Source organism: Gorilla gorilla, chromosome 8, assembly GCF_029281585.2.
Source record: "Gorilla gorilla gorilla isolate KB3781 chromosome 8, NHGRI_mGorGor1-v2.1_pri, whole genome shotgun sequence".
NCBI lineage: Eukaryota > Metazoa > Chordata > Mammalia > Primates > Hominidae > Gorilla > Gorilla gorilla.
In genome coordinates this window covers 31,528,969-31,552,860 of record NC_073232.2, presented here as the reverse complement: position 1 = coordinate 31,552,860, position 23,892 = coordinate 31,528,969, and the positions used below count along the sequence as shown (strand labels likewise).

General features: G+C 41.9%; 1 protein-coding gene across 4 annotated transcripts in view; it reads left to right on the top strand.

The window, feature by feature from the left end:
- The window catches only part of PIP4K2A (phosphatidylinositol-5-phosphate 4-kinase type 2 alpha), a 179,884-nt gene that overhangs the window by 138,949 nt on the left and 17,043 nt on the right, over positions 1–23,892 (top strand). For all 4 annotated transcript variants that reach the window (XM_063709946.1, XM_019035297.4, XM_055353874.2 and 1 more), the window contains 2 exons: positions 2,552–2,698; positions 8,127–8,165. In XM_063709946.1, the coding sequence (XP_063566016.1) occupies positions 2,552–2,698; positions 8,127–8,165 (186 nt within the window). The remainder of the gene's footprint in view (positions 1–2,551; positions 2,699–8,126; positions 8,166–23,892) is intronic.

Genomic DNA, 23,892 nt, shown 5'->3' with positions numbered 1-23,892 from the left:
ACGTTTGAGAACAACTGCGTGTAGACTTGCTGATAAAGTAGACAGACTTTTTTTTTCTTTTTTGTTTTTTTTTTTGAGATGGCGTCTTGCTCTGTCACCCAGGCTGGAGTACAGTGGCACGATCTCGGCTCACTGAAACATCCGCCTCCTGGGTTCAAGTAGTTCTTCTGCCTCAGCCTCCCGAGTAGCTGGGATTATGGGTGTGCACCACCACACCCAGCTAATTGTTGTATTTTTAGTAGAGATGGGGTTTCACCATCTTGGCCAGGCTGATCTTGGACTCCTGACCTCGTGATCCACCTGCCTTGGCCTCCAAAAGTGCTGGGATTACAGGCGTGAGCCACTGCGCCTGGCAAAGTAGACAGATTTGATCTGTCTCTTTTCAGTGTAGTAATTTAGCTAATGTTTAAGGTAGGGGAGGTATAGAATGTAATCTGTATGGGTGTTTTTTCCTAAGAGAGGACAACTAGTCAATGATTTGCTGTATAATATTCAAAAGATTTCTTGACCATATTTGTAGCATGAATAATGGTTCTTTTCCGCTGTGAGACATAGCTTTCTGTGGCTCTGCACAGCAACTTGAATCAGAGAGGAATGGCAGGATTCTGTAAAGGTAGTCCATGATGGGAGCTCAGTGAGGGGTTGAGCAGCAAAACCAAAACCGGTGTGTCCCCTGGGGCAGGGACTGTGTCTTGTGGGCCTCAAAAATAACTGCCTCGGAGCAGACCCCACCCAGTACATGTCTGTATGTCAGTTGGGAGCACAAAACAGGTGTAACATTAAAATTTCTTAACAGAGTTTTGAATGAAAATAATAATTATCATCTTCAGTATAGTATAGTACACAGCATCGTGTGAAGTATTTTGACATACTCTTACCTGTAACCCTCAAAACAACCTTCAAGGTAGGAATTAGGCTCTTTTTCTGGAAAATGAAGCTAAACTGTGGAGTGATTTGGTAACTTGCCCAAGATCTCACAGCTCGTAAATGGAGGCGCCAGGACGCACACACACACACCTTTCTGGCTCGCAAACCTATGTTCTCTCTACTGCACGTGGAGACTAGACTTCCTCATTCTCCATGTTTGAAGGCCCATCCAACCACCTTTCTACAGAGGCCAAGAACCCCTTTTCATTTCTCTAGATCAGATGTGAGAAATTTTCTTTTCACCCAATGGCTATTTACTGCCTGTTTTGCATTAGCAAAACTCAATTTATTACATTTTGAAAGGAAATAGAAAATGTTTCACTCATCTAATTTCAAATAACAAGGTGAAACTCTACTCAGGAATTACATGAGATTAAAATATATAGCTCAGTTATTGTCAATAAGAAAGAAGAAAGGGAAGACGCATCTTTAAAACTTGCCAAAACTCTAGATGGCAAAAATCAGAATCAAGTACCAATGCTGTTTATCTTTAATGATCAAAACCAAAGACTTTTTCATTCTTAAGGTGGTTAAATATTATCAGAATTGATTATTAACAGTATTTACAACTAAGAAGTTTGAAAGGACATTCTAATTACTTTTGTATTTTTTATAAAATGCTCATTGTAAAAAAAAAAAAAACAGAAAATTAAAAATTCAAGCAGTATAGAAAAGGATCAGAATTCCCTCCAATTGCATCATTAGCATCTCTGAATATGCCCAACACGTATGGTGTTTACAATAATGGAATCTCACCATTTATGCTGTTTATTATCCTGGAGATTTCACACGTGTCAATGGACATAGAGCTTTTTTGAAATATTACTTCCCCATGATTTTAAAGGAAGGAAAACCTAAGCTTCCTTTGGGAAGTGCAGAGGGACCCCTGTTTTATGAAAATCTGCTCTCGGGGAGAAGTGGCTCCATCTTGTGGCCCTCTGGAGTTTGGTCATGAAAAACAGCCAAGGTCGTGTTGTGTTTTTGCAACTCTCCTCGGAAATGGTGTCAACCCTGGGCTTGTCCAGTTAACTTGGTGGAAACCAGCAGGGACAAGGCAGTCCCCATCTGCCGGCAGAGCAGGAGCGAGGGTGCTATGGTCACAGGGGTTGCCCCCTTCTCCCCTGCTCTCTTGAGAAGCTTAGCTCTGCCCTCCCAGCTTCTAACACTGGGCTCTCCACAATTTCCTCTTTCATCTCGACTTCAACACTGTTAGAGAAGCTGTTTTAGCAGCCAGGTTGCTCTGCCTCAGCCTTGTAGTCAGGGCTTTGGGGGTAGAAGACAGAGGCGCTAGGTGGAGTGTAATATCCCTTAAAAGGAATTTGAGAAAGACAGTCACATGTCCTCTTGCCTTACACGATCATATCCAAGGTTTGACCATACAAATTCCATTTGGAATGTTGGAAAAAAATCTGCTTGGAGATAAAATTGAATTTTCTTTTCTGTGTAGAGATGGTGAACACAGATGTGATTGGTAAGCAGTACAAATGTGGTCATTTTCTGTAAATAAGACCCTAATAGCTGGAGGTTTTCACTTTGTATAAACACCATAGGCGTATGTATTTTATATCTAAGGAAGCAATCTTTTGATTGGATGTTTTTTCCTTTTTCTTTCTCTCCTATGCAGTACATAGTGGAATGTCATGGGATCACCCTTCTTCCCCAATTCTTGGGCATGTACCGGCTTAATGTTGATGGAGTTGAAATATATGTGATAGTTACAAGAAATGTATTCAGCCACCGTTTGTCTGTATATAGGAAATACGACTTAAAGGTGAGATTGATTTTATGAATGTTTGTAAAGTAACTCAAGCTTACTCTTCTACATTGTAAATGTTGTCATTGATCATCAGAAATGCTTAGGAGCCACTCAGCACTTAAAGCTACCAGACAAGTAGCAGTGTATTCCTTCCTATGAGGCAATAAGTGCTTGCTGGCCTCACCAAAAAACACTGGCACATGTTAGAGATATCACATCTACTTAAATATTCAGCCAACTGCATACCAGGCACTGTTCTAGATGCTGGAAATGATGGGATGAACAAACCAAACCTGCACTCGGGGAGCTGACATTCTGGTGGGTAAAGACAGGCAGTAAGTAAAAGTAATAAGTTAGTCATAGAGCATACCCAGAAGTGGTAAGTGCTATAGACAGAATTAAAGAGGGGGAGAGTTTTAAATAGTCCTGTCAGGGAAGGTTCCCCTGAGAAAGATGACATTGGAGCAGACTTGAAGGAGATGAGGAAATGAGCTGAGGAAGAATATTGCTGGCAGAGGGAACTGTAAGTACAGAGACCATTTCAAAGGCTTGGAGAGAAAGGGGGGCCCCTGGAAATTCTGAGAGTGGAGTGACATAATCTGGCTTCTGTTATCACCAACTCAGGGGAGAATGTTCAAGTTAGGGGTTGGAAAACTATGACTTGCCTGAATGCCAAATCCTACTTGAGGGACTTTTTTTTTTCTTTTCTTTTTTATTTTTTGAGACAGAGTCTTCCTCTCTTGCCCAGTCTGGAGTGCAGTGGCGCAATCTTGGCTCATGGCAACTTCTGCCCCACTGGCTCAAGCAGTCCTCCAACCTCAGCCTCCCAAGTAGCTGGGACCACAGGCACGCACCACCATGCTCAGCTAATTTTTTGTATTTTTTGGTGGAGACAGGATTTCACCATGTTGCCCAGGCTGATCTTGAACTCCTGAGCTCAAGCAATCCACCCACCTTGGCCTTTCAAAGTGCTGGGATTATAGGCATGAGCCACCACGCCTGGCTGGGCCAATTTTATAAATACATTTTTATTGGAATACCGCGATGCCCCTTGTTTCTGTATTGTCTGTTGCTGCTTTTGCACTGTAATGCCAGAGTTTGGTAGTTACCACAGAGACCATTTGGGACCACAAAGCCTAAAACATTTACCCCCTGACTGTTTGCAGAAAAGTTTGCCAAACTCTGGTCTCTGACATTTGGTTCTCAAGTTTTTTGGTCTCAACGCTTTCACACTCTTACAAGAGAACCCTCAAAAGCTTTTGCAGATGTGAGTTGTGTCTGTGGATATTTACAGTATTAAAAATTAATATAAGAAATATTAGAATATGTAGTTTCTTTAAAAATGAGAAAATCATTACATGTTAACATTTTTATGAAAAATAACTATTTTCCAAAAGCAAAAACATTAATGAGACAATTGGCATTGTTTTACATTTTTGCAAATCTCCGTAATGTCTTGACTTAATGTGAGATAGTTGGAATGTCCTATCTGATTCCGCTGTCAGTCTGTGTGGTGTTATGCTGCTGAAGTATGTGAAGAAAATCTGAACTCACACAATAATGAAGTTTGGAAAGTTGTTAAAGCATGTTTTAACAACTTTTTTGGATAATTTTAGATATTCTTCTTTGATACTACACCAAAGCTTGACAAGAGGTAATTTCTCAAAGCTTAGTTACATTATGAAATCTGAAATCATATCAATGAACTTTTTGTACTCTTCATCGAAACCCATTGATTGGTTTGCATGCATTGTTTGAATGTGTGATTTTGTCAAGGCATGCACTTGCCATTTGGAACATATTGGTTCACTGAGTTATTTGACTGTTCCAAATATTGACACATTTCATTATACAGTATCAAAAAGTCATAACAGTGTTACCACCAATGTCATCAGAAAAGTCTTTTACATATTGGGAAGCGGTCAGGCCCAGGGTGGTGGATATAAGTTTTTTAAAAATCAGTTTTTTACTTGGAATCTCAAATTTTATCACTGGCCATAAGCCCTGTCAGTTGTTTTCTGTGAAATAACCACATGTAGCAAGCACCCCAGCATACAGGGGAGCCTAGCAGCTTCATTCATTTTGTAGCAAACATCAGTCACATGCCCAGATCTGAATAAACATAGACTGTCAGTTGTTCTTTCAAGTAAAAGTGTTGTTTCATGAAAAAGATGGCCAGTTCAACTCATAACTCAAACCATCACGAAAACAGTTCTTAAGAAACCATTCCTTCTTTATAAACAGAAGTGCTTTATGTATATTTCCTGCACAGAATATTGAAAAGACATGTACTCCTGGGTCTAGATTTGATACATTTAATGTTATGCTTTCATGTGTTTACTAGATGCCTACTTGTAGGACACACCATCTTAGCCAGAGGTTCAGCAACTCGTACACAGCTCACAAGTCACAAAAACCAGGATGTGTGGCTTCAGAGGTTTCTGAAATGACGCTGGGTTTCTTAGATGGTGCTGGTTTTTTTCATTGTTTTTTTTTTTAAATCACAAACACTACTAATACCCATTGATGCCACTGTTTGACTTATGCTAAACTGCTAGCAGTTCTTCCCACCATTGTTTTTGCATTATTTATACAAATATCAAGACGCTGAAAAAGGCAAATAATTTCTCAGTATTATTATAAAAATAGTTTTGGCTTTGTATAGTTTTGGTCTTGGGACCCCAGGGTTCTGAACCATGCTTAGAGAAATGCTAGTCTAAGTGAAGGAAATGGTCTAGGCTTGTCTCCTAACCTCTGAAGTCCCCGCACACTGGATCCACTTCCCAAATACACCCTTGTCCTGTCCTGTCTTAAAGTCTTCGCCCAAGCAAGCCATTTTGTGCCCCTGGGGAAATCCCAGCCATCCTCCAGGGCCCTTGCCAGCACCAGCTCTTTTTGTGAAGCCTTGGCGATACTGCTCAGAGCACACAGGACTCTGTCTGACTTTCCCAGGGAAGAAAGCCAGAGTGACCTCTAAAGTCACATGTTGTTCTTTTATGACTTGTTAACCTTGTGTAAGTTGCTGAACCTCTATGACCCTCCGTCTCTTCATCTGTTAAAACAGGGATAATTTTACCTACATTTGCAGGGATGTTTTGAGGATTAAATAAGATACATATGTATTGTGTCCAGCGTGAGGCATGGCATATGGGAGTTAATGAATTTTGGTTGCCTCATTCATTCTCCTGATGTGTAAGTGCCTCAAGGGCAAGTATGTTGTTCTACTTAACTTTTTTTTTTTTTTTAATCCCCCTGCAATGCCTAAGATAGCGCCTCGGACAAGTAGGCATCTGGTAAACATATCTTGGAGTAAATTATACTTAGAGATTGGATATTCTAGTTTTAATTTGCCTTGCTTTTCACAGTTTCATCTCCCTTTCTGGCTTGTGGCATAGATAAACTCTGTTCTTGCCAGTGCTCTCAGTTGTGATGGAACCTGTACATCTGGCATCGTTTCGTGGCTTAAACTCTTGGCCTTCCTTTTCTATTTTTTTTAATAATTTTTTATTGTGAATTAATTTAAACTTGGATGAGTTTTGTGTTTTGTTGTTCCCAAGCTAATGATCAGCATTTGCATACAGATGAAGCTTCACTGAGAATCAGAAGCAGGATGGATTATATTGTAGGAGAGGAAACACACACACAGACACAGACACACACACACACAGACACAGACACACACACCCCAAGAACTTGGTTAAGAATTCAAAGTAGAATAGTTTCTTCCTGTTCCCAGCATCATAGGCAGTGCTCAAGTATTACAAATGTCCCAATTTTTAAAAAGTATTTGGGAACATTCGTTGTTAAAAATCAGTGTGTAAAGGAAGGTACTTGTGGTCCATATTCAGGAATCCCTAAAGGAAGGAAAGTAGACCATGGCAAGTAACAGTTGCCGGGCATTGCTGTGCAGAGGGGCTTGGGCTGTGATCGTAGAATGGGTTCTCAGGTTTGCCTTCATGAATGGTTCACATTATCTGTCTCCATCTGATGGGTCAGCTTTGGGCCGCTCTGAATCGCCCTGAGAAACATTGAATGAACATTTTCCCTGGGCCAGCAGCAGCGTCCCTTGGATCTTCCAGTCCTGGGGGCACTGAGCACCAGGGGGATGGAAGATCGGCCCTGGGGAGACCCCCCCAGCCTGGTCTTGGCTCCCTTCCCCACTGTGAGGAGTCTCTTCCGTTCAAGTTTCCGCATCTGTGAATTGCAGGAAGCTCAATCCTAGTCAATGCCTGAGCTGCTCGATGAAAGCCAGTAATCAAAAATTTTGATTTCTTTGCAGATGGCCAATCTAAAAGCCACTTTCACTTTTCCCAAGCCAACTGTAAGTTCATTTAATGAATGGCTAACTCGAGTAACCCAGGGCAATAGATGTCTTTTCATCAGGCGGTCAAGAAGCAAGTGGCTTGGCTGACCTCACGATAGTTAGGGGTGTCCAGTGCAGGAGGGGAAGGGAGCCCAGGAAATTGGCCTGTGATTCTTCTCCAGCCATTTATGCAGTAAACACAGGACATCTGCTGTGTATGAGACACCGTGATTGTCATCCATACTTAGGAATTCACCAGACCATTTGTTTCCCAGCTTTTCTTTTGAATTAAAATCTTCCACAAGCCACGGGAAGTTTCTCTGCTTGGACTCTACCCCTAAAGCCTCCCTGTCGGCCTCCGAGGTAGACTCAGGTCATGCTAGACAACCCAGAGCTCTAAGGCAGAGTTTTGAACACCACTGCAGTAAGAGCACAAACTGCTGAGATCAAGGGCCATGTTTTCCTCCACTTTGTACCTCTGCACTCAGCCTAGGGCCTGGCACAAAAGAGGTACAAATAACTGTGTGTCTTTGAAGGAATCTCCAAAGTAAATGGGGTCAGAGAGTGGCTGTGGGGGACTGATGTATAGCAAGCAAGGAAAGAGTGTTCATCAGTAACTCTAAGACGGGAGAAAACAATGAGCATTGCAGAAAAAAGTCAGCAGGCGAGGATGTGCCCACAGAAGGACGTAATGTGGGGAAAGAGGCACTTAACGCTCCTGTGGTCCCACTGCAGCCAGCTAGTGGGACTCTTTAAGATAACAGGACCGACTATTTCTGGCAGTTGATACAAGGAGCAAAGTGTGGGGCTGATCCAGTGTTGAGTAAGTTACTGCTCAAGTAAGTGGTGGTCAGGTTTTCTAACTTCCAGCAGGTGGACAAGAACCACAGAAACACAGGTGAGCAAGACAGAGTCAGGGCTGGAGAAGCAGCCAGTGGCCAGGAATACCTGCAGAGAGGGGACACAGGCTGGACAGAGAGCCATGGTCAGGGAGGGATGAGAAACCCATTCCGCGTGGGCTGTGAAGCAGAGCGGGTGCTGAGCTGGCTCTCTGCTCCTCCCGGAGCCATTTTCATATTCTCTGCATATGAAACCCAATGCCTCCCATGCGCATGTTTTTATTATTGCTTTGTGTTTCAGGGCTCTACAGTGGCTAGAGAAGCTAGTGACAAAGAAAAGGTAAGTACCTTGCTGTATGTCTCCCCATGTCCTGGGGGCATGATCACGTACTCCCAATCACCTTTACTCTTTCTTTCTAGTCTCCCACCCCTGCTATTGTGATTCTTCCTGTTCCCCGTTCTGCTGCCACCAGTGAGAAACACTTTATTGACCCGATGAGAGTTCTACTTCATTTCTCTTCATCAAATTGTTGAATAGTGAAATAGTTATTTGTTGCAAGCATGGTTGGAAGGAACATTCCACATGCAACTTGCTCTTGAAAAACACAGCTACCTGTGCAGTAAACTTATAATTGAAAATGGCACTGACAGCTGAGAGTGCGTTCCTGCGGGTCAGGGAACCAGGACCTAACACTGCTTCACCGATATCAAACCGAATGTGACCCTGAGTACATTTCTTTGCATCGCTGAGTCTGCTTTCTCACCTGTAGAATGTTGGCTTGGATGAGCCTCAAACTCCTTTCCAACTATTAAGACATGATCCAAGTATTTTTTGCCTAAGAAATTAAGGATAAGAAGACTGCATCTCTTTTTCTCTTTTCCTGGCTTATTGGACCTTAGGTAGTATTTGAGCCACATTTAGTTTACTATGCAAGATTATAGAGAGAGTCAACTTGAAGGATTGGTTTGAATAGGAATTTAGGAAGTAGCTTCCTGGATGTAAACCTAAACTAACTCAAGTCAACACATGCTTATGTAAAGGGTACATCTATACTCTTAGTTATGCCTTCTTGTCACCTTGGGAAGTGCCTTTTTCTTAACTATTCCTTTTGAAAACAGAGCTCAAAGTTGTTGTTTGAAAGTTGTTCTTTTAGAATGAGAGCAGTTTTGAGTTGAATTTTATAGATTTGCAAATCTACTTTTGTTTATTCATTCAGAGGTGTTTGTGAATATTTTTGTGGCTACTATCCTAGCTTCAGGGGCTAAAATAACAAGACACACAGAAAGATCTAGCAGGGGATGCAGACCTCAAATAGAAAATTATGTTATCATGGGGTGAACACTGGGACAGGACACTCAGGGAGCTCTAGAGCACATAGCAAGGGCGCCTGGCTCAGGCTGGGCAGGGTCAAGGAAGGGCTTCCTGGAGGAGGTGATGTCCAGAAACCTGAAGGATCAATAGGAGTTAGTCAGAGGAAGAGCAGCAGGTGCAAGGGCATGAGAGTCAGAGTGGGGAGCATTTGGTGCATTTGCTGCAGGAAGAGAGGAGGCCACGGAGGGAAGGAAGCCAGACCTGTCGGAGAGGCTGATGAAGTAGCCCGGAGAAGATGCTGGCCTGAGCTGGGATGTGGTAGAAGTGGATGAATTACAGAGAGATTTGGGAATACAAATCTACAGAACTGAAGGATTGAGTGCCAGAGGTGCCAGGGAGTGTGCGTAGAGGGAAGGGGGTTAAGGATGACCCCCAAGTTTCTGGTTTAGGCAGTTGCGTAGGTAGGTCTTCATTCCACTCCCTGAAATAGCAAATGAGCAGGAGGGGGAGTTTGAAATGTCAGTTATCGGGGAACCTGCCCTGATATTCACATAGGTTCTTTTCTGTTTTTCCTAAGTGTCAGCCGGCTTGAGAAATAAAGGGACAGAGTACAAAAGAGAGAAATTTTAAAGCTGGGCATCCGGGGGAGACATCACACGTTGGTAGGATCTGTGATGCCCCACAAGCCACAAAAAACAGCAAGTTTTTATTAGGGATTTTCAAAAGGGGAGGGAGTGTGCGAATAGGTATGGGTGACAGACGTGAAGTACTTAACTGGGTAATAGAATATCACAAGGCAAGTGGAGGCAGGTCAAGACCACAGGACCACAGGACTGAGGCGAAATTAAAATTGCTAATGAAGTTTTGGGCACCACTGTCATTGATAACATCAGGAGACAGGGTTTTGAGATCAACCGGTCTGACCAAAATTTATTAGGTGGGAATGTCCTCTTCCTAATAAGCCTGGGAGCGCTATGGGAGACTGAAGTCTATTTCATCTCTGCAGTTTCGACCACAAGAGACAGGCGCACCTGGGGGGGCTGTTTGTAAGCCTGTATCTCCAGGCGCGTATTCTCTTTCTCAGGGATGTTCCATGCTGAGAAAAAGAATTCAGCGATATTTCTCCCATTTGCTTTTGAAAGAAGAGAAATATGGCTCTGTTCCACCCGGCTCACCGACGGTCAGAGTTTAGGGTTATCTCTCTTATTCCCTGAACAATTGCTGTTATCCTGTTCTTTTTTCAGGGTGCCCACATTTCATATTGCTCAAACACGCATGCTGTACAATTTGTGCAGTTAATGCAGTTATTACAGGGTCCTGAGGCGATATACATCCTCCTCAGCTGACGGGATTAAGAGATTAAAGTAAAGACAGGCATAGGAAATCACAAGCGTATTGATTGGGGAAGTGATAAATGTCCATGAAATCTTTACAATTTATGTTTAGAGATTGCAGTAAAGACAGGCATAAGAAATTACAAAAGTATTAATTTAGGGAACTAATAAATGTCCATAAAATCTTCACAATCCACATTCTTCTGTCATGGCTTCAGCCGGTCCCTCCGTTTGGGGTCCCTGACTTCCCCCAACAGTCAGTCAGTGCAGCGTCAGAACAGAGATATCCAGTAGGCATGAGAGGCTGCACAGTGGCTCTCAGCTGAAAAAAGAGTGTAGGAATCCTCCCTGAAAGGACGGTCGGCAGAGACAGGAAAGTGGGTGAGGTCCCCCAGGAGGAGTATGTGGAGAAGAGAAGCATGTCTAGAACAAGCTCAGCAGAACATCACCTTTTACAGGAGCCAGGAGACACTGGGTCACTCACTCAGATATTGATTGTCTGTGACGAGTACACACTCTGCCAAGCATTGTAAGAACTGCTTCATGGAACTAGGCTGATGCAGTCCCCATCCTCACGAAACTTTCACTCTAGTAATTTTCCATGAACCAGAGGAAATGAACTTCCCAGCGTCAGATGCTTTTGCGAGGCCAGGTAGGGTAAGAATGGAGAGTTGTCCAGGGACATATCCACAGGGAAATCGCTAGGGACCTGGTCGGTGAGGGCGAGTGGGGACCAAAGCCAGATTGCAGCAGGTAAGGAGGAGAGAAGAAAATGGTGGAGGCTTCTTTGGCCATTTGCCCTTTTACTGTACATCAGTGAATGTACATTTTGAGAATTCAACCTTCGCGTAAACCCCCTCTAAGGCACTGGCTTTGGCCAGAAGAGGCAGAAACAGTGACTGTCGACTTCCATGCTGCCATGAGTGAATGTTTCTTCCAGGTACTGAAGACTCAGCAGTTATTTCAGTTTTAGCCCATGAGAAGCTCAGAGGCTAAATTTTGTTGAGATTTTCTCCTCAGAGGAAATACCAGGATGTGTACAGAGTCACACATGCTCTTCAGCATCGTACGACAGGCCAGCCCCTGAGTCACATGATGCCCCATGTTGGTGGGTCTGTTTTTACTTTCTTCCAAAGTTCCTTGGAACTACCACTAGCAGGATTTTTTTCCTTCATTCATTTTGATTTCTTCAGGTTCAGTCAACAAGGGCTTGGTCCTGCTCTGACAGTAAACACTGCCAACAAGGACAGTTACAGCTAATGGCGTGGTTGCTGCTGAAGCCTAAATCATAAAACAAGGGCACACAGAGAGGAAAGCCACACGTATTTGACTTCCTATATGCGAAGCAGGACATTCACTTACCTATCTTCCTTTCCACTGTTGCACCTATAGGACTTAACACACTTTCCAGAATCCCAGGGCGTGAACCACAGTTTACTGCCCTCCTCACCAAAAAATGTTTAGCCCCTTTATTGGTATAGCTTTCTATGAAAAGAGAATAATAGAATTTGTTTGACCGAGAACTCATCTTTCTAGGACTCTGCTAGGATGCTTTTATCCTGTATCTAATATGAACATGTAGCCATCATTCCTTAAAACATCTCCCTAGGAGGTAGGCTTAGAGGAAGTCACAACTGGCACTGGCTGAGTACAAACTATATGCCAGACCGTTTTAAATTGTACATGAATTATGTCATGTAATCCTTAACAGTCACCAGATGAGATTGGTGCTGTCATTACTTACTTTGAGTGGATGAAGTTGCTTAACTGACAGGTTTAGTAACTTCATCCAGGGTCCTACAGTTAGGAAGTGACAGCGCCAGGGTTTGAGCCTGGGATCAGCAGCCCCAGAGGGCACATTTCTAACCACTACGCCACACTGCCTTGTAAATGTTTGTGAGTTCATGTGTCTCCTTTCCTTTAAGGGCATATTATCAAAAAGTCATGTTAATCCCATTGTGAAAATGAGGAAAAAGTTACTACATTGACAAAAACATTGTTTCAGAGTTAAATATGGTGCTGAAACAGTTGATTCTAAAACTTGATTTTTTTTCTAAAGTAGTGAAATAGTTTCCATACTATGTTAGCAAAACAATTATATTTCCTCTATTTGAAGAGCTTGAGCATTTTCGCTCATACTTTCAGAAGTACATATTTGTAAAACTTGTACGTTTAATGCAGTCTTTATCACGTGTCTTACACTGTGCAAACATTAGAATTGTCTGCACAGCTGCCCTGAGGAAGAATTCAGTGCCCTAGCCTTCTTTTTGTGGTTGAGGTTTCTAATAACTCTTATTCCAGAAGACAGAGGCTGCATAAAGCTACCCCACCCACCCTTCTGTATTAGAAATGCTCACTTGGGAAGGGGAAGAGGAAATAGCTTGAAGATGTGGAATGTCAAAGTAATAGAAATTGGTAAATGATGGAGAGTGTGCCTGCCTTGACAGTAGGGTAGAGATCAAAATGTACCTTCATTCATGCACAGTAAAAGGGCAAATGGCCAAAGAAACATCCACCATTTCCTTTTCTCCTCCTCACTTCATCACCTGCTGCAATCTGGCTCCCACCCACCGTCACCGACCACGTCCCCAGCGATTTCCCTGGGGATACATCGCCCAGACTAGAGAGAGAGGAGGCATTTGAAATGTCAGGGTGGCGTCAGAACAGAGATATCCAATAGGCATGAGAGGGTGCACAGGGTATCTTAGCTGAAAACAAAGGGCTTGGGAATCCTCCCTGGAAGGACGGTCAGCAGAGACAGGGAAGTGGGTGAGGTCACCCAGGAGGAGCGTGTCGAGAAGAGAAGCACGTCTAGAACGAACCCAGGGGAAAGTCGTCATTCATGGCTCGGTAGAGATCATGCCATGCCTTCTCTCTCTGATACAGCAGTGTTTTGTAGACTCTAGAAACGTTTGTTAAACTGTAATAGATGAAATGAAATGTATTAATAGACCCAAACTGTTTTGTTTTTTTTCGAGACGGAGTCTCGCTCTGTCACCCAGGCTGGAGTGCAGTGGTGCAATCTCAGCTCACTGCAAGCTCTGCCTCCTGGGTTCACGCCATTCTCCTGCCTCAGCCTCCCTAGTAGCTGGGACTACAAGCGCCCATCACTACGCTAGGCTAATTTTTTTGTATTTCTAGTAGAGACGGGGTTTCACCGTGTTAGCCAGGATGGTCTCGATCCCCTGACCTCGTGATCCACCTGCCTTGGCCTCCCAAAGTGCTGGGATTACAGGCATGAGCCACCACGCCCAGCCAAGCCGAACTCTTAAAAACATTGTTTGTTTTTTTAACTTTTAAAAAAAGTCTTTGCTTTCCCTTTTCTGCCAACCTTTGGGTTTTCTTTCCATGATCAGTTAGGATTTTTGACTCTTCCAAAAAGCCTACCATTCATTGTGTTCACAAATCATAAATACTCCTTTTTATGATCAGACATCGGGGGAAAAAATGCTATCAAAACAGTCTACTAAATGCTATCAAAACAATCTACTGGTACCTCTGGTTTGAAATATTTGGGGAAGGCTAAAAACACTTACTACATTTTAGCCTTTTATAAATGAAATGATTTGCAAGAATATTATATTCATTGCTATTATATATAACTATATTCCTTTCCAAATGATCGTTACGGTACAAAGAACAATCTTTCTAGAGGGCTGGGCATGGTGGCTCACGCCTGTAATCCCAGCACTTTAGGGAGGCTGAGGCTACAGGATAGCCTGAGCTCGGGAGTTCAAGACCACCCTGGGAAACATAGCGAGACCTCCAACTCTACAAACAATTCAAAAAATTAGCTGGGCATGGTGGTGCACACTTGTGGCCCCAGCTACATGGGAGGATTGCTTGAACTCAGGATGTCGATGCTGCAGTGAGCCGTGATCACACCACTGCATTCCAGCCTCAGTGACAGAACAAGACCCTGTCTCAGAAAAAAAAAAAAAAAAAAAAAAATCTGCATAGAGAATCTCTGGTGACATAGTTTAATTAGTAATCTCAATTCTTATTCTTCCCAGGTTTTCTTTCATATGAGTCATTATAACTTCTAATTTTCCATACTTTTAACTTGTTGATGACAAGTTTTGAAACTGTCATTTCAAATATTTAGCGTTATAGGTGCAGACAAGTCCCATTTCTTAGATTGTAGCTTGACATGTAATTAGTGTGATTTGCATTAGCATAATCATGAAGATGGAACTGAAGGAAATAAGTTATATTCTAACAGTGGAATCACTTTCATGGCAACAAGTCTCAGAACATGCATGTACAGATGTCTTGAAGTTTTTTTTAAGAGCAGAACGGTGCTTTAAAAAAAATAACCATTGTCAAATTCTGACAGCTGGTATGACTTGTTTTATTCTTTAATTCTTTCCTTTTTAATGGAAGGGCATCTCCCATTCATGGCTCCAGCAGTTTCGCCTCCTCTAAATGAGACAGAAATGCGAACCTCCCTGGTGGTCGATCTTTTCACAGCTGCGCTGCAATTCCAGTGTGACATCAAATTAGTAATTATAGCTGAGCGGACTGCTTTTTACAAATGACAGTCTTAGCATGCTGCCTGCTAGCGAGCGACTCAGCAGGGGACCTGGGGAAGTAAAAGAAAACATAACTGGACTCACTTGATTTCTGGGGGATTTGACCTGACTCTTTAAAAAGCCCATGTTCTTGAGAGAGAGAGTCCTGGGGATTTACACAAATATGCATTTTGTTCATCATCCTGCACAGTTCTTCTCAAAACTCATGTCTGATTTTATTAGGTAAAGTAAAGTATGTGTAATGGAGCCATAGGGTCACAATAAGAAGATTCCTTTTAACATACAGCCTTCTTCCTGAAACCCATTTGAAAGAAAACAGCTGCCCTGCAATTGGCATTTGTGTAACTATATTGGCAATAATCATTGTTGACACTTTGATAATGGGTTACAAAAAGCCGCCTTGTCGATTCTCAGGCACTGTGAATTGCACCAGCAATTAAGTGACTGTCACCGTCTCCGACATTTTACCTATTACCAACTGAGGGTTCGAGAGGATTAATCATTAATACCCTTACGTCTAAAAATGCTTTTCAAAACCAGTTTTCAGCATTTCTTTTGTGGTCTTTAAATTGTAACAAATTATAATTAATTACTACCCCTATCTGGTCATCTGGGCTGCCGTTGAAGTGAGGTGGCCAGGGCGGCGGGCTCCCCAAACGTGACACAAAAGCACAGCAGTGTATATCCTTCTGGAAATCTTTATTTGCCGCTCAGCTAAGAAGTGCCTCCTTTTCCACTGTGGGCGGATCATCGGTTAAAGGGGGGTTGTCAAGCTTTTTAGGCCCTCAGTTCAGCTAATGCTTTAACCGCCTTCTGTAAAATTCCTTTTCTTCCGAGATGGGAATCATTTCCCTTTGTCAGCCAGTGTTAGTTAGGGACACCAATCCTACTACCCAAAGTGCAGGGGAAAGTTTCCCACTAGGGCAGAAGCAGGGCTTCTTTCTCAGACCTTAAAGGTGGCACCAGTAACACCCACCTTCTGGACCAGAGACATTTTATAAAAGGGAGATTTGGGTGAAGGACTCCAAACAGAGGGTTAGGGGATCAGAGTCCCAGCCCTGGGGGCACAGGGCTGCATTAATGGGGTTTGAGTATAGGTCATCTGACTTTGTCCTCGTTTGTAAAATTAAAGGATTTGCTTGCGTCATTGCTCCTCATGCTGTAGTGTTGGTGAGAATCTCTTGTTTCAAATGAAGCTTTCCTGGACCTTCCTCCAGAGATGTGGTTCAGCAGTCGGCCCCACTTGGAGAAGTCCTGGCCTGACCATCACTAAAATCTTCTCTATTCCAGATATAGATTAAGGTGATTGCTATGATTGATGGGGAAAAAAATGTTCTGTTCAGCAAATATAGATAAGAACCCCATAAACCATGAGGGGTATTCTGGAAATGAAGTTTTAAAGCTTCATTTAGAATATCTCCTAACTGGTAAGCATGGCACGTGACAAAAAGAGAGGATCACATGCAGTGACTCTTGTGAGCACTTTCCAGATTTTCACTCAGATGACAGCATTAAAATCCTCAAGGCTTTATGACTTATGGCTTATGGTGCTTCATCAGCTCTCATTTGCCTCAGATTAATTTTTATCTCACTGGAATGAAATCAACTCAGAGTATCCCAAGCGCACATGGAGCACTGCTGTTAGGTATGGGAATGTTTTCATGCTAACAACTCTTAGTTGGTTCTAGAAAAAGTTGGGGTGGAGAGAAGACTTCCAAAATTCAGTATGTGGTCTGAATTTAAACCAAGCTGCTACAGATGTATAATTCTTAATTAAATAATGATCTTTAACATGGTAGTATTAAACCAGAGATCTAGAGGAGTTAGCAAACTCCTTGAGTGTTCAGCCTTTGACATTTCTTAGATTATCACCATAGATATCTGCGCACCAGAATCTTCTGTTCCGACTGGAACGAAGCCATCCTGTAGGTCCTGTTTTGTAGGTCTTGTATGCAGTTCAGCTGTCATATCCCAGTTTGTGGAGGAAGACCAAACCGTCACCTTTGACATTACCACATAGAGTTGTAGTCATAAAATATGACAGTATTAAAAAAGGAATAAATTTCACTTTTTACATATTAGCTTGAGGGAAAATTGCCAACAGCTAGGTCTTGCCAGCCCTAACAGTTATAACTTAACGCTTCTCCAGTTTTGCGCGGCTTACTTACAGCACTGTTTCACAAGTATGTTGAGGTATATTCTCTTTCCACATTCATACATAAACAGATTCAAAATAAAAATTATAAGATGTTCACATCTGGATGCTAGTCACAGATGTGCACATTCTCACTGTTTTCACTGTGAAAATTAGAAGTTATTAATGACCTCTTAGATCATTTCTCAAACCATGAACTTGTATAGACATTCTGCTTATGTAGTTAAAGGAGGCTGGCATATGTACTATTTGTGCAAAACCACCCTTTTTCTTTGCTACTTCTGTATGAACTCTATCCATATCCACTAATTTGCCTTTTGATGTATCAAATTTGTGGCTTAGATGTTCCAAGAAGCAGAACTGATTTTATTATAAATCTCTAGCATCTCTTATTACCCCAGAATTGATACCAAATATGTTACTCCATCAAATTATTTTTATCCTAGCTCCAACATAAGGATTACCTAAAATTCCTTCCCTTATAGAAATACTTGTGAATTATGTTTTCAGTTCCATAGATGCTGATTTTTATGAAGATTTTTGCAAGCACAGCAAAAGGGGTTTTATTCTTTTTTGCAAGTTTATTTTCATTTGGGTGAGCTTGGAATTACAAGTAAATCAGGAACACAAGCAGTTCTAACATAAAACAATAATTACTACGTATTTTTTATGTGGAGCATTCAGCTCTGAGTGTCACAGTGACAGCGTATCAAAAGGACACCCGGCAGCAGTCTTTGACATTGAGGCTTACAATTAGACTTAAAAAATAATAAATAGGTTGCCAAATGAGCATATCAAACAAAAAATTCATTTCATTCTGAAATACAAGTCCTTTAATCACAGAGTACTATGATATGTATTATCCTTTGCATTAAAACCTAGTGCCAAAATCCTGTTTGCATTAGACACTCAAGTGTGACTGGGTGCATTTCTTCTTCCCAGTAAAGTTTCCATCCAGACTAAAATAAAAACTTGGCTCTATATTATAAAGATTTTGGCTCTGTGCATTTTAGGTTCATGTATTTTCTATTTCCAGTTATTAATGGCCATTTACCCATACAGTTGCCTCTTGTATAATTAAAGTTTAGAATGATCATTAAAAATCCAATGATATTTTAGTTTGAATTCTGTTTAATGTTTCAAACTATAGTTTGAAATTTGTGATTTTTAAAAACTTTGTGTCATCTGAAAGATAGTTTTTTAAAATCTCACTAAAATAAAATGTTCATATAACTTCTGGCTTTACTAAACCTTATAATATCCAATATTGCTCAACTCCATATGAATGACAGCAGTTATGCATCAAATTACAGAACCTCATGAAATAAGCACATATGTACACACACACATGAGTTAATTCCCACTTAAACAAAGCATTTAACTCTTTTGGTAAACACATTGTTTTGGTTTTGGTTTTAGAGATTCTGCAAAAGTTCTTAGTCATTTGGAATTTTTAAGCATAAAAGTACTAAATAATATTAAGCAGGAATTTTTTAGGTGTTGCTTTTTAGCTCCTTTTTATCAGTTCTGCTGGGAAGCAAACAGTGCTGCATCTCCTTTGCTCTCGTAGAATTCTGTAATTTTTATACCACAGGTCTCTGCTAAAAGGCGGCATGTGTTTAGAAATTCTAAAAATGAGGGCTCTGAACTTTGTAACTGTCCTGATACGTTTTCCCTTTTTTAATCCCAACCCCCTGGCCAAATCTGTCCTTAGAGATCATTGATACCTTATATTGAACCCTAGGGCGTAAGTAATTCTGTTGAGAGGCTTTTATACACTGAAAGCCTTAGGCGTGTGTTGGTTATCTTCAGGCTCTGACTCAGCTGAGTGTGCATCTCACTTCTCACATTCATGTTGTGTCTTAATGACACACAAACTATTTTTGACCATGACCTGTATTATCACACAGTGTGTTTCTTACTGTTGACTTACAGTAGACTTGCTGAGGCCTGTGATGCTGTGCTTTAAAAGCCAAAAACTTTGCAAATATGAGGGAGAAATGTCTATAATAAATGTATTATATATACACAAATGTTTATAATAAATTTTCTTTTTACAACTCATAGCAAGTTAAATGTTCCCAGTGGGTTCACTGCTCCCTAGGAGTGAGTTCACCATTCCCTAGTATTTTGGTTATATTTTCTGGCTACTAAGATTTCAGCTTCTGTGGATTTTTGCTTTAGGTCAGCAAAACAGCATTCACTAAATTATCCACTATTATAATGTGCTGAGAAAAACTAGCCCATGGAAAATTAAGGTAAGACACAAGTCAGCAAATTTCTGTCTTTGGCCAGATACGTAAAATCATTACATTTTATTCCATATATTGAATAAAGATCATTACTTCAGGAATTTAACCAGTCCAATTTTTATGATAAGATAGGAACATTTTACTCTCATTTGGGTTTCAGTTTAAACAAAAGGTCTTTTCAGTGAGGTTTCCTACTAGGAATAGCTTTTGCAGGTGATCACAGAGGTTTTTCTAGCTGGTAGAATTCACAATTGAGGTTTGCAAAGCAGTGTAGGGAACTAGAGCCGCCAAGACAGGGAGGTCGGCGCCTCGGGCCATGTCACCTTCGATGCATCCTGTCTCATGTACCCTCTGTGTTCCCCGTGGGTCCTGTGTAGTGAAATGAAATACTAACTTTGCCCTCATGTATGGTAGGTTTGTGTGCAGTGTGCAGTAACAAAAGTGTCTTCCAAATTTGAAGGCAGTATGTAGAGAATTCATGTGACATGTTTGTAACTAGCAGATAAAACCTAAAAACAAAGGAAATTTTAAACATCGTTTAAATAAAGCTTGTCGCTCACGGGCTGCATGGGGCCCAGGACGGCTTTGAATGTGGCCCAATACAAATCCGTAAACTTTCTTAAAACATGATGAGATTTTCTTGTGATTTTTTTTTTTTTTAAGCTCATCAGCTCTCATTAGTGTTCACTGATTCTATGTGTGGCCCAAGACAATTCTTCTTCCAGTGTGGCCCAGGGAAGCTAAAAGATTGGACCCCCAGGTTTAGATTACCGACATCATAAATTGTTTTTTTTTTTAATCATCCGGGTATCAACTAGAAGGTATCCTAAGTTTAAAGACCCTATTTTAGAAGAAATAGACATAGCAAGTTACTATTGCCAGGCACTATGTGCTTTGTGTCATTTGATTTACACACTAACCCTGTTACATAGGTACAGTATTATTAATTACCCATTATATAAGTAAGGAAACTGAGGTTTGGGCAGATTAAGCAACTGGCCCAGAACATCACAGCTAGTGTTAAAATGTTAAATATGTCAATATATTTTTTAAGAGAAAAATCTTGCTCTGGATTGATCAGCGATTAGCTTTTCCTAGATCCATAAGCCATACTTGAGAACATGACTAGCATATAACGACGTTTGTATATAACACACTGTGTGGCAGGCACCATTTTAGGCCTTTTTACATGTGTGAACTCATGCAACCCTCACAACCCTATGTTTGCAAATCCCCCTTTAAAGATGGGAACCCAAGTCACAGAGAGGTTAGGTAACTTAACTTGCCAGAGCCACATAGCTAATAATTGGAGTTGCGGAGCTACAACCCAGGCAGCCTGGATCTAGTGTGTTCACATAACCATGGGCTTCAGTCTGTCTCCTACGTGGAAACCTGAGCCATGCCTAGTCGACCTGGGGTCGGGCATCACTCCATATGACAGTGAAGGGCTCATTTTATCCGAACGGGAAGCAGGACAGCCAGGCTGCGGGGGAACAGCGTCCCTCTGCTGATGCCTGTGGCTGTGTTTGCGCATTTACACATCACATTAGTGGAGATGAATGCCACTTGGAATCCAACCCACCGCAGCAGATTACCTCATGCAAGAGAGAAAACAGCCCTGCCTGTGCTAGCCTGGCTCTGCGTTGGGCTGTATTTACTCACGGGGCCTCAGCTGGCCAGGGCCTTGGAGCAGCTCTGGGGCCCCCCACCCGGGCAGGAGTCCCAGCTCAGGACTAGACTTCCCAGCTCAGGACTAGACGCACGGAGGAGGACGGGGTGGGGAAGAGCAGTTCCCTCCCATACCCTCGTCCCCTCCCAGCAAGTACAGAGGGTCGTACAGCAATCGTCCCGCCTTACTTAGAGGCTCTGATCTGCACAAAACTGGCCAGAGCTGAATTCAGCGCAAATAAAGACTCGGCCTGCCGCCGCTTCAGAAAGGTTGCTGCCCGCTGGCTGGAAGCCGGCCTCGGAGAGTCCACAGCTGAGAAGCATTTCTGAGCTGTCTTTAGTTAGCCCTGGGGGTTTCCTCCACCCTCTGGCTGTTTCTGCACTGAACTAGAAAAGATATCAAAGACACTCATTAAAGAACCAGACCCAGTGACTACAAGCTTGGAAAACTCTAAGCGCAAATAATCCAGTGTTTAAAAGCAAAGTGTAGAATCTGTTGCTACATTAAGCTGTCGCTGCCCACAGTTAATTTTCTGCTGCTCCGCAGACGTCATCTTTGTAGGCAGTTTTACACCAAGAGTTTATTAAGTTCATTAAATCATAGTATAGTTTTCCACATTAAAAAAAAAGATGTTTCTAATATAAGCACTGCTCATTATCAGAGAGATATATTGAAATTTCTTTTAAAAAGCTAAGCAGTAAGATTTTCTTGAGAGTGAATCATTGTCAGGTGACTTAACCTTTGTCATCTCGTTTTTTTCTTTTTTGTTTTTGAGATAGGGTCTTACTATGTCACCCAGGCTGGAGTGCAGTGGCGCGATCATGGCTCTCTGCAACTTTGACCTCCCGGGCTCAAGCGATCCTCCTACCTCAGCCTCCCAAATAGCTGAGATGAGAGGCACACACCACCACGGCTATCTCATATGTTTTATTACTTTTTTGTAGAGATGGAGTCTCACTATGTTAGCCAGACTGGTCTCGAACTTCTGGGCTCCAGTGAACCTCCTGTCTCAGAGTCCCAAAGTGCTGAGATTCCAGGTGTGAGCCGCCACACCCAGCCTATCTTGTTCTTAATTTAAAAAGAACAGTTAAGTTTTTGTAAAAAAAAAAAAAAAAAAAAAAAAGTTTTTCAACCTGTAATACCCATTTTAAGTCTGTGCGCTTTATTAAATGCTCACAGTGATGATGATGATGATGGGGGTGGTGATGGGGATTATAAGCACCACTATTTGAATCTGTCACATGGTTTCTGGTTGAGTTCCCAGCACAACTCTACCTTAGCAGAATGATTAAGGTTCCCATCTCAGCTCATCACTCACCAAACTCTGAGACCTTAGTTAAATTGCATGATCTCAGTTTCCTTGAATCTAAAACGTGAATAAGAATAATAGTTAAGGTTGTTGCAAAGACTAAAGATAGATGATAGATGTGAATAAAATGATGCACACAAAGTGCTAAGCAGGGTACCTAAGGCTGCTGCATGTTTTCCCCTTTCTGCATCTATGGAAACAGGCTGGAGAGGTCCAGGAACCTGGCCCCTGGTCCCTGGCAAGCAAGGGGTGGAACCAGGATTGCAACCTCAGGATTCATGACCCCAAAACCTTCCTGCCCCTGAGCACTCTGTCTTGCAGCAAGCATTTGGGAGGTTGATATCTGTAGGCCAGTGTTAGATTCCATGCTGGCAGCTGCCCTGCCGGGATCTGCCTTCGCCTCTTGATCCTTTCAATAAGCCCTTAAGTCTTTTAGCCAATCTGGGTGCCCTTTTTTGAACTTGATCCAATCTAAATACGACCCTAGTGCCTGTGAAATTCACAAGTCAGCTTAGTCATAGAGTACATGGTGTCCAGAGTTTTATGAGGTAGGATTATACTTTCCCTGTCACATGAGGTAATTCTGCTGGGGTGAACCTGAAGTGGCATTCATCTTCATTAATGTGACTTGTGTTACAAACACACATCCAGCATGTAATTTACTGCCTTGTCTGGGGTCTGTCATCTCTGCCTTCAGGTTTCTCACATTTATACCAAACCAGAAAAAAACACCCTCTACCCTTCTTTTCTTACACTTATAAAATGGTTGTGGAATTGAGGCAGATATCTTAATCCTTAACACCCCCACCCACACACCTCCCATCGCCAACACATAATGACACGGAAATGCCCAAGGTGTCTGCTGGGAAAATTACGATCCTTCTCCATCTCTCCTGTTTTTCTGTGTAGGTCTGGCTTCAACCCTTTTTTCTAACGTGCTTCCGATTTTCTATTTTGGGCAGTGCTTATCTTCTCACTGCCCTCTGAGTTTTGTTAAACTTCAGAACCTTGCATTTCATTCTTGGTGAAACTTCATTATGTTTACAGTTCTAATAGAAGAGAAGAGAAACCTTATAATCTAGTGTGATGAACTCAAACATTTTAATATTGTGCTGTCTTCACATTCAAGGTTTGTGGGAATTGGGGGTGCACATATTGCATTATTTTAAAATTATTAATGACAGATTTAGGGGGTAAGTCTAGCAGGCGCATCCTGATATTTTGTGAAGAATGGCGTTGCGTTCTCATTTCTTAAAGACTCTAACTCAGCATAAAAGTGTTTGGAATTAGATCAGTCTCTCCTAGAATCTTAGTATTTATCTTTACATCTTACATACACATCCTGCTTTATTTTCTACCTACGTGCTTTCATATCATTCTCCCGTACGAGATTACAAACTCGTTTACAGCAGAAATTGTGACCTATTCATATTTGCATCTCTCTACTTGACTCACTCATAACTGCTGATTGAATTGAATTTTGACATTTCTGGGCCTTGCTGTA